Source organism: Semicossyphus pulcher, unplaced genomic scaffold, assembly GCF_022749685.1.
Source record: "Semicossyphus pulcher isolate SPU_LCO1_2020_fin unplaced genomic scaffold, fSemPul1.0.p SCAF_10, whole genome shotgun sequence".
Classification (NCBI taxonomy): domain Eukaryota; kingdom Metazoa; phylum Chordata; class Actinopteri; order Labriformes; family Labridae; genus Semicossyphus; species Semicossyphus pulcher.
In genome coordinates this window covers 16374874-16386468 of record NW_027211604.1, presented here as the reverse complement: position 1 = coordinate 16386468, position 11595 = coordinate 16374874, and the positions used below count along the sequence as shown (strand labels likewise).

The 11595-nt window shown below is 42.2% G+C and overlaps 1 protein-coding gene across 1 annotated transcript; it reads right to left on the bottom strand.

The window, feature by feature from the left end:
* Positions 1-401: 401 nt before the first annotated feature.
* Positions 402-7134, bottom strand: f9b (coagulation factor IXb). The gene is made up of 8 exons (XM_069674767.1): positions 7041-7134; positions 4889-5061; positions 4760-4784; positions 4552-4665; positions 4286-4417; positions 3151-3566; positions 1449-1584; positions 402-1037 (listed from the first exon to the last, which is right to left on the bottom strand). Exons 1-8 carry the CDS (start codon positions 7126-7128, stop codon positions 481-483), a joined length of 1641 nt encoding a protein of 546 aa, XP_069530868.1. The 5' UTR covers positions 7129-7134; the 3' UTR covers positions 402-480.
* Positions 7135-11595: the final 4461 nt, after the last annotated feature.

Genomic DNA, 11595 nt, shown 5'->3' with positions numbered 1-11595 from the left:
AGCCGCTTAGCTCCGCCTACCCTCTCTAGCAGACCAACCACTGCTGGCTGATGGAAAACGCGTCACTAACTGGGCGCCGCTTGTGATTTTTTTCTGTGAAAGCCGCCACAGACACCCAGTCTGTACCTCTACAAATGCAAAGGCTTTCATCAGTGGGCCATAGGCTCAATCACCATTGTGTTGCCTCATTCAGATAGATAGTGACTTAACAGACATTTATTTAAAAGAAAATCTTGAAAATAAATTTACAAGAAAATCTTGTTAATAAAGAGATTATTACTTTAATTATAAACGACAAGCAAACTTAAAGAAAGATGCATATACTGATGTTTTAGTTTCACTTTATTAAAGGCTCAAAATTAACTCAATGATTTTGTCACATGATTCAGTAGAAGACCTTCTCTGTGACTAAGGACAAATGTTGCTGTATGTTTTGTCAGCCGTCAGCTGTTTTATCTCTCTAATACATGACTTCATTAATTACTTAATTTGGAGTCCTGTTGTGTTACTGATCCACGAGTAGTACCGCGACACTCGAGTGTAGATGCCATACTTCCCATCCTTTGCGCACTCTTCCCCCCAGCTCACGATGCCTGTCAGGAACCAAGTACCTTTGTAATTGGTGGCATGCGGCCCGCCACTGTCCCCCTGGCATGAATCCTTCTGTATACTTTGGTATCCAGCGCAGAACATGAAGCGAGTGACGTGGTCCCTGCTGCTCTGTTTACAGACGGTGCGTTCCACGTAAGGGACCTCCAGCTTCTGAAGCTTGGTGGCCTCCGGGCCCAGGAACTTGATCCTTCCCCAGCCGCTCACCACAGAGCTGCTGGACTCCCTCATTAAGTTCTCGGTAAAGTCTTTGGGGCCCAGGCAGATGGGACGGCGCTGGTTGGACAGCTCGACTGGACTGGCAAGCTTCAGCAGTGCAATATCATGGTTATACGGTGACTCCTGGAAATTGTAGCCGCGGTGGATATGCCGCTCAGCCACCGAATGATCTCGCTCTGTACCCTCATCTATGCTCACATCATGTTCACCTAGAAGCATGGATAAATACATACACACAATGAGATGTCTACATTTTTTACCCCTAAAACATCATCCATGTGCACAATATTTGTCTTCCTCCTTTGGTTTCTCATCAACAAAGCTGATGAATAAAAAGCTTTGGGGAGCTGACTCTTAAATCTCAAATGTCAGAGCTTTCCTGAATGCACCAAGAAGAAAGGTTTCAAAACACTACCTGCTCTGTCCTGCATTACCACATAACGATAAAGTCAGCAGGTATTGTACTTGTTGGGATAAAACATGCAAATAACCAGCATTATACCTGAAGGAAAATATGACGCGATAAACATCGCAATGATTAAGACCAGGTTGTCTTTACTTTAGAGCTATAGCTCAGAGATTTAGATCGTGAGTATGTAGAACACATACATTTTTCTTACCTACTCTGACGAAGAAAACTATATCAGCCTGGGCCAGACAATGAGCAGCCGTGATGACCCACAGCTCACTGAGCAGAGATCCTCCACAGAAAGGCAGTGCTCTGTCTTGGGAAGGTGACCGACGCATCAGAGTCACCTGCAAACACAAACGTTACAGCATGCACAACATTTTCTCACCTCTTCTCTGCCCTATTCTAACCTGTGTCACCAGAACTGGAAACTGTAACTGTAACTGAAATTTGCCCTTAAACTGTTCTTGGTAGCAAATACCACAAACTTGGTCACAGGAGTTTGGGCTTGACGTGCCAGGCAAGTTTGTACACAATGTAAAACCTTTCTTGTATCTTGTGCTGTTAGTCTGTAATCAATTACCTGGAAGACTTTAGGTCAAGGGGCTAACAGATGAATTCCTCGAGTCCCTAGTAAGATAAAAACCGCTGCAATCTACATCTCCAATAATGCACCTTAATGGCATTTTTTGTTAGAGGAAAATGGCGGCTGTGTGAATATCGTGAATGATCAGACATCTCGCTCAGGGTGGGAAGTTCAGATGCTGTTACGTTGTAAAGCTGTGTAGTATGTTATGAGTTGTATAAACGCAGGGAATTGGACAAATGATTATCATTCCACCATTTCCTGATTGATCAAATAGACAATGTAAAGTGGAAATCCGAACGTTTAGCCTTTTTTTAAGTTAAAATAACATATTGGTAACCTATTAGCTACTGACAACTTAGCTTAGACAACAGCTAATGTTAGCTTTCAGCCACTTCCTAGCTTATATTTCCATTAGCTACGAAGTTGCTGAATGTTTTACCTTTTAAATGTGTTGCACAAACAATAGGAAGGGCGTAAATAGCTAACTGCAATGCAAGGAACTGGTTAAATGCTAACATTAGCTTTTGTCTGATGGTAGCTAACAGGTTATCAAATATGTTGTTTTTACAAAGTTAAGTCTGGTAATGCCTTTTCTACTATATCAAATAACACTTTTAAATGGTGAGTTTAGTATTTAACTGCTTGATAGCAAATGGTCATGTTAGCTAGCAGGTGAATTAATGCTAACATTAGCTTTTGTCTGATGGTAGCAATTGGGTAATCAAATATGTTGTTTTTACAAAGTTAAGTCTGGAGATGCCTTTTCTTCTGTATCTCACAACACTTTTAAACAGTAAGGTTGGCATTCAGCCATTTGCTAGCAAACAGTCATGTTAGCTAGCAGGTGGATTAATGCTAACATTAGGGTTTGTCTGTAAATAACCAATAGACTATCAAATTTGTTTTGTTTTTTTAAGTGAAATATGGTCCAATATTTCTCTGGATTTTAACTGTTCACTTCTTTTTTAGTTGCTGTTTAAGTTGCTGATCAATTTTGAAGTATTAAGATATATTTGTCAGATTTCTACATTTTTACGACTAGCAACCTGGAACAAAGCAGTATGACATAATAGTATAATAATGAGCTTCCCACCCTGAGTGTGATGTCAGATGAAAATGCCTAAAGTTGAAAAATGTATTTAGAAACAAACCTACAAACTCCATTTTTGCGGTGGACAGAAATTTTAAGGGTCAAGCCCACGCACAAGCGTTACACTGCGATGGTCATAATGAAAACCACCTAACTGCATCCAATCTGTGAGCATCGCCCATTTGCCTTCAACTCATTTCCATCTTTCCATTCTGCATCCCACCCTGACAGTACCTGCCACGGTATCTCTCCAAGATTGGCGTCGTCCCCTCCCACAATCCTATGGTCCTCGTTTTCCTCTGCTGTGATGGTTGGGGATGTGGGGAAAGCCCAAGAGGGCATGTTCTTTCCAGCTACACTGCTCTCCTTCGCTCCATCAACAGTTTCTTCTGGATTCACAGAGGAACCCGAATCTGACCTTACTGAACGTTTATGTACTATAGTGGTGTTGGACGTTGAATCATTTAAAGTGTAGTCATAGTATTGATTTAATATCTGTGATAGATCTTCATCAAAGTAGTCAGTCAGCAGGGGTTCGCTGCTCTGGTTATGTCCCTCTATGCTTTTTGTCATGCTTGATGACCGAGGGATGAAGGCGGACCTGGTGTCGGATGTGACGGGTAGGCCTGAATAACCACAGCTGAATTGATCTGAGTGGGAAATAGAAACAAAACAAAGAATGAGATATTCTAATTATGTCCCTTAGACATCATCAAAAATTACAGGTGCACATTTGGGGCGGTTATCTTACAGCCCTTTTGCAATTTTGTCACAGGGTGACTTGTGGACACTACGGGCAGATTTACAGAGTGGCTGTTTGAATTCTATGATTTAGGTATGAACCACATGGTCGTAATTTTGGACACTCTGGATCCTGAGCAAAGCCCAAAGATGCCCTTTTGGTATTTCACAAAATGCATGTCAGGAATGGAGGGGAAAAAGGTGTAAATAAATGTTTCTGTATGGGCCCTGAGGGTCATAGGTTGGTATGTCTAAGCTGCAGACTTGAGGGGTTTATGTTTATTTTTTTTATGGTTAAGGTCGGTGCAATCTCGGATCGCATTGGCTATAGTCCAAGACGATATAGCCTCTGGGGACACCGGTGAATATGTCGGGCGGTAAGCGATAATCAACTTCCCGTCAAGACTTCCTTTTCGGCGTGCTGTCTTCTCCGGACTACAAGCGTAGTTCAAACGGAAACCAGAACACTTGCCGTCCCGGAAATCCATGTCCCTGCCTACAGATAGACTGCATTGCTGTAGGCCCACTTTCACATATTACATACATACTTTTTGAAATACAAAATATACAGTGAAATAATTAATTTCAGTCTCAAGTGTTTCTCAAGTGGTTTGTCATGTTATTCTACCTGTTGTTTTACAGGTCCTCTTGTCTGCCCCGAGTGTGTAACCTGCTGCACAGCGACACACAGGTTGATCCTCCTTCATCATACAGAAATGGGAACATCCGCCGTTGTTCACCGAACACTGCTTGGTCACTTCTGGAAACAGAAAGATTCTCTGTGGTGTTATGTTGTTAATCATCTTGGCACTCATTTAACTGTGTATTGAACTGAAGCAAACACAAAGTAAAGATCCATGTGTGTGTTTTTCAAATCCAGCCTGACACTCTCACCGATCTCACAGTTCTTGCCGCTGAAGTTTGGTTGGCACCAGCAAGTGTATGCGCCGACTCCGTCCGTACACGAGCCTCCATTTTGGCAGGGGGGTGGCTTACACTGGTCACCATCTACACAGAGACATTAAACACACACACGAAGGTTTAGAGGTGACACTGTTTTACATTCAGAGCAACTGTGAGAACTTTTTCTCTTTCATCTTACCGATGTAACCAACCCAGAACTCCATCTGAAAGGAAAACATGGATGTCCATGAGAAGTCAGATATCAGCCAGTAAACACATTAATACTGGAGATTGGATGTTTAAGTGTGCTCATGTGTGTGTAACCTACAGTTTTGTCATCATCCTCGAACCACTCCCTGGCCTCCTCCATCGTGCACAATTCCTCTTTGCACTCCCGCTCCAGGTTGTCTTTGTAAAGCACCTCTTCAAGATGGCCGCTGTTGTACCTACGCTGGCGAATCAGCACTGCGTTGGCCACCTGCTGAGACACGAACACGGCTCCTGAAAGGAAACAGATGATAAACAGGACATTACTAAAACAGTTCAATTAAAAGTACAGTTAAAACAACCTTTAAAGCTTTTTCAGAGATTTAACATTTTTACTATGCAAACCCCTTTTCAGACAAAATCAATATAAGTGACCCTGATGAAGAAGATAACTATTAAAAAACATTGCAAAGCCCAAAATAGAATTCTACTTACAATGATACCAATAAACCTCAAATCAGAATACACTTGATGAATACATATCACACTTTTTAAAGAGGGGGTGTTATGCTGTTTCTCATTTTAAGACACACATATATATATATATATAATGTTATAATGTTGGATGTCCCCACTAAACGTGGGTGAAGTTTCAAATCTGTAAGTCAAAGTACGTTGGAGTAATCCCCAGGCTTCTCAGCTCAGTCTGCTGTGAATGCCTGGTTTCACACAGTTTTTTCTACATGCTACACTTTGTGACCTCATAAAGTGCAGCCTCAGCAGGCTTTAGAGAGCTAGCTCAGAAGAAAGTGGGCTTGTAGGGGCGGGGTTTCTTAAAGGAGCAAGTCTCCCCTGGAAAAAGCCGCCGTCTGTCAAAGCTGGTGTTGGTAATCGATAGAAGCGATAATATTTGAAATCGGCGCCATAGCTGTGGAGAAAGTTGTACAAACAGCTCGTGGTTTAGGCCAATCTACATTTCTACAACACCCAGCGTGCATTGCACCCCTCCCTCTGAAAAGAACGGCCCAGCGAGAGACACTGGAGTGAAATACTACAGTTTTCCAGTCAAGGACATTGATCGCTGCAGGTAATGGCTCAGAACGGTACAGAATCCAAAATACGCAGGAATATACCGGTGGATCGTCTAAAAAACTAAGTCTTCAGTCTACATTTCAAACCTGACGATTTTGAACAAGACATGACTCAGTTATAAATTTGTAATGTCTGGGAGGAAAAACAAATGAGCAGGCAGCGTTTCAAGGCACCTCACGGAACAAATGATTAAATTTTACAGTATGTGGTTTTTTCAACTAAACACTGCAGACATCGGAGGCGGGCGTCCCAGATTGAGGAAGTGTAGTTTAGCGAGCTCCCTGACCTCCACCAGATGATGCATTTTACGTAGTCTGGCGAGGTTTTCCAGGGCCCATTGGAAAAGCAGATAGCGTCCTCCAAAGGCACAGAGCAAAACTGTATTTTTTATTTGACCATAATGGCATTAGCTCCCCATAATAGCATGATAGGACTGAGGTTGAAAATCGGCCAACTGGCCCTTTAAAGGGACAGAAACTGACTGTGTCGTATCAGGCAGAGGCTGTATGAGGGTCTGCACAGAGCACCAGTGTGAGAAACATGAGGGTTTTTTTTAACTGTAAATTATGCTAAGCTACTCCACAGCTATCACAGAGTGAAATAAGAAGCTTTACATTAGTACAATAACCCCTCCCCCCCTTAAACAATCATGACCCATGATCACTGGTGTCATGCTTAACTTGCATCACAGCTGCAGTTTGTTAGAGATACTTCCTGTTTTATATTCTGTTGAGTATCAAACACTGGCTCCTTGAAGACTTAAAATGATTCTTTAATGTTGAAGGAAAGCAGCTGGAGTCATTTGAAACTCACTGTTGTTAAAATGGATCCTAATGGTGGTTAGCTGGATTTTGCATGTTGCATAAAAGCAACAACAAGTCCCTAGAAACTCGTCTAGATAGAGAGCTGGGTTGTATTCCAGGGTAATTCTTAAACCTTATATTCATTCAAATCAATAATATCAAACATAAATCAAATGTGCCACATCTGCTGAAATGATATCTTGTGAATAGCATTTTAAAATTACAGAATTGAATCAAAATATAGATAATTGAGTGTTGTCACTTTAAGACTCGGGGTCAGAGATCAGAGATCTGATGACCAACAGCCTCTTCCCATCTTCCCGTCTCTGATCACCGACTCGTGCCTCCTCGAAGCATACCTGCCCCCGTGTTGTTTACCTGTGTTCTCCTCTGTGGTTCCAACAGGAAGTCCGGTCACCTCCAGCAACAAACCAGCAATGAAAACCAGCAAACAAACTCCAGCCATCTTGTCGTTGTCAACTGTCCGTCTGCCTGAACTCAGCCCTGGAGAGGCAGATCCAGCACTCCAAAGTACAGAAACACACTGTTTACTCACCTGGGAGCCTGCAGTGTGTGTGTGTGTGTGTGTGTGTGTGTGTGTGTGCGTTTGTTCACTTGTGTGTGTGTTTGTGAGGGAGGGAGTGAAAAAGAGAGAGAGTAGGAATATGGAGAAGGTATGTGAGAGATTTTCAAGAAGAAGAGAGAGGTATAGAGTGACGGAGACTGAAAATGTTATTCAGTTGTGTGGGATTGAAATTGAGTAACAGCAAATATTGACAATGATGAGAAAGAAGGACAGTTCTGGACATTGTGTGTGTGTGTGTGTGTGCATGTGTGTGTTTGATGAGTCTTGTCATATAAGCAGCTTTTGCAGCATGGCTTACGTGACAGTTAAGAACACACCAACACACTTAACACTATAATATCTTGAGGGCCCTTTTTAACATTACACATTGGATATTGTGGCTTTTGAAGAAGTGAAGAAGAGCCAAAAAACTCAAAGAATTAACCCTAAGATTCTCGTATTTTTCTCCTCAGAATACTCAAACACACACACACATACACTAACACACACACACACACACAGACTAATGTGTCCAGATCCCAATTTGTGTGGGCAAATGCTGCAGTAAATCCAGCTCAATCAGCTTACAGCCATTTAGACGCAGCAGAAGTCTCTGAAAACATAATTAAAAGTCCTCAGCTGCTGCTGCTGTTTACACACTGAAGCGAAGGACACGCAAACTTGGAGCTCGATCTGGAGTATCGAAGGCTGTTTGATTAGACTGTGAGTTACACAGGGCGTGGCTGCGGACAAATCACTGTGACTGACAGCCCGGTCAGCTGGCCTTGAGCCAGCAGCTCTTTGGCAACAGCGGCCTTGCGGTGACTTATTGGCTGACGATGATTTAGACAGGTTGACGGAGGCGGGTTACAGCTCTGTTTTTGGCTGTTAAACTCACCCCCTCTGCAAAGTTGACAGGACAAAAAGAAAAAGTCAATACAACAATTAGCACTTTCTCCACCTCCTTGTTAACAATTATGATTTAAACACTTCCTGCTGATTAGTGTCCTGGGACCAGAGCTGTGAACAGTCGCTCAGCGAACAGGCGGGGGCCACTAGATGTAAATGCACAGAGAGAGGCAGAGCTAAGAGGGTTTAAACCAGGAAGGGCATGCTGGTGGAAAATCTGGTCCCCAGTGTGCAGAATCCGAGCTGCATACTGTTGCATGACTGCTGCTTATCAAATCGAATTTAATCCTACATCTTTGTCGGCAAGATGATTACATCAGCGTTTATATAATGTGATTGTCTTTATTGGGAACACTGAAGAGTGTTAAGGGATTTAGACTTGCAGCGTTGTTCATTTTCTTCAAAGTAAAAGCAATTGAAAGTGTTTAGTCACTCACTCACTTAGATGCAGATTTTCAGTTACTTTCTCTGTAATTATTGTGCCTGTTGTCGTGTATCTTTGTCCCATGTATGCAGGAAGCATTTGGCAGTAACATTTCTTGGGGGTTTTTTGTATTAACACATCCATGTTTTCATTGAGAGAAACTCTTTTAAACCTTTCGACTCATGGAGTATCTTGCAGTATCATATAGGAGGTTTGAATGTGAGCTCCTCAGTGAGTTGTGTCAGGAGGACTGACAACTGTCTAATTTGGACAGATCTTCAATTATCTGTAGCAGCAGGCGAAGCACATTAGTCCAGATCTTCCTCTCCTCAGCATCTTTTCCCAGCTCCTCCTGGGGCACCCCGAGGCGATTGGAGGACAGCAGAGATATGTAATCCCCAGCATGTTTCTGGTCTACCCCGGGGGTCTCCTGCTAGTTGGACATGCCCAGAAAAGCTCTGAAAGAAGGCGCCTGGGAGGCATCTCCTCAGCAGGATGGTGGAAGGAGCAGGTGAGGACAGTGCAGCGATGGAGCCTCTGGTTTATGGTTGTAGGCCTGCGAGTGAGTCAGTGACCTCCTTTTTCCATGTCACACTGTCATCAATCAATACAGAATTGTCCTGCCATCATACAGCTGTTTTACTGCCAGCGTGTGACTCATGAGGTCAATGTCTCGGCCATTCCTGTAAGCTCACTGAGTTGTGTATCCTGCAGGCTGTCCTGAGACGACTTCACAGCACAAAGGAAATATGGTGAATTACTTATTTACCTGAAGATTTGTCAGGTTTTATACGTTGTTTTCTCTGAATTAAGAAGTAAACTGCAACATGTTGAGTTTTCACATAGGATTATCCGACTAGGTGTGATTTAATTAACCCTATCCACCTGTTACACTAAGGGGGATTGTTACAATGGTTTTTGACAACAATAACTAAATTAGAAATGTAAATATGGTAGTGGAAGTAGTAGGAGTAATTAAGTTGCTAAAAAGGGCCCTGTGTGTTTGCATGGAGCGTCTTATCAGAGTGGGCTCTGGTGATGGGAACAGAAGTCGTATGTCAAAATGTCAAATGTGTCACTTTTTGTTCTCAAAGAGCAGCTGGTCCCAGATCAGTAATCCTCCAGGGGGAGCTTGGTCCGAGGGCCAGCTGTGATTTGCTCTGCTGGCTCATAGCTGGAGTCAAAAAGCCACAACTTGACGTCACGGACCTGTTACACAAGAGTCAGATCAACATGTCACATAAGACACATTAAAGGACGCCGTGAGATTTACAAAGGAATGAAAGTGTTTTGTTTTCTGAGGCTTTCCGTACAGACTAAACTTTTTGACACCTGCAGGCCTCAGTAAATTTGATTTCAGCTCATTTTTGTAGACCAATGTTATATTTCTTTTATATGTATATTTAATAAATGTTATAAATTAAATATTTTATCTTTGCATTTTATTTTTAAGAGGAGGTTTTGGTATTTATTTCTGTATTTTATTATTTTTATTTAATTTTATGCAATTTTAATTTAATAATACGTTGAGCCAATAATTTATTCAGAACTGGGCTACTTGAATATGTGAGACTAAATGACATGCGACTTGTATTAGAACACTTAAATCAGAATTGGTCCGCGTTGCCTTGGTAACATGCGCATCTCCAGCAGTGATGCTAAAGAAAAAGAAGACTTCCTTCTTCTGCTTGACCACGGAGGACAATGACACGCAGCAGCGAAGAGACAGCGAAATAGCAGACTTAATAACTATTTGGGGAGATGCCTCTATCCAATCAAAACTAGAAAGCTCATACCGCAACTGAAGTGTGTTCGAAAATATTTCGAGAGACATTTGCTGCTCTTGTCTGTTTTGCCTGTCTCTGATGGAGATGTCGCTTACCTGCACAAGTTTAGTCTTATTCATATCCAAAGTCCCAACGCCAGAGAGCTATCCATGTTTTATGGAAAAGGAATGTCAGCGGAGGTGACGTCTTTTTTTATTGTTTTCGCACGTGTCTTTTTAAAATTCTTTTCTGTTCATATTAATGCGTTACCTCGGTCACATTCTAAAATAGATATGAACAGTGATGCCATTGAGCATGAAGGCCTGCAGTATGAATGCAGCCAAAGTGTAGATGAGATCAAGCTCTACTTTGCAAGAGGGAGACGATAAGATCCAGAGAGTAAAAAACAGGACGCACAGAACGTGTCTGTGGGACAACTCTTTATTCTGACCCTCTGCCGGCAGAGATACTCGTCTTAACAGTAAACTTTGGGAGTTTTGCAGGATATCTATCAAACTTCATTTACTACTGAAAAGTTTGTGAAAAAGTAGGTCACTAATAATATTTCTTGATGGTCTGAGGCAAAAACAAAAGACTTGGGGATACTTCCAGCTGGCCAGTCATGTTGTGCCACTTAACCAGCTGATGTTTATCTCTGACCCAACTTCTGAGTGATGACGACTGGAGCTAACCCTCCAGCCTGGAGCACTGTCACGTCATATGGACTCGATCTGAAGAGTCCTGCAGGCAGAGGGGAAAGAATGAAAAAGAAAAACACTGTGAATCAGAGTTTGGAGGCTGTCACCAAGCAGGAATGTAAAACATCACAAGAATATTAGCATTTAACTGTCATGGACAGAGTTAAAGACATGATTTTTATTCCTGTACCTGCAGGTATAGGTTGACCCTGTCAGTATAATAGACATTGTAAGTGATATTTCATAAAAAAATGGCCATGGCTGAGTCAATAAAGAGAGATTTGTAGGTTATATTGATTGGAGAAGACACTGGCCGTATATACGGCCATTTTTACCCCGGGAAAGCATAAAGCTGTCTTATAAATGTTAATAGAGTCTTCATATAGTGAATGAAACACTGGGGAAGCAATGTTTTTCAGGCAGACGGTCACGGGGTAAAATGTTACACATGACTGTATCCTACCTCTGCCTCTGTAAAAAACCCATTTTGCAGCACAAATTGATTAAATGATCAATAAAGTGGCTCATTTGCATCGTGTGAGTCTGCTGAGTCTGCAGGTGGCTGTGCATT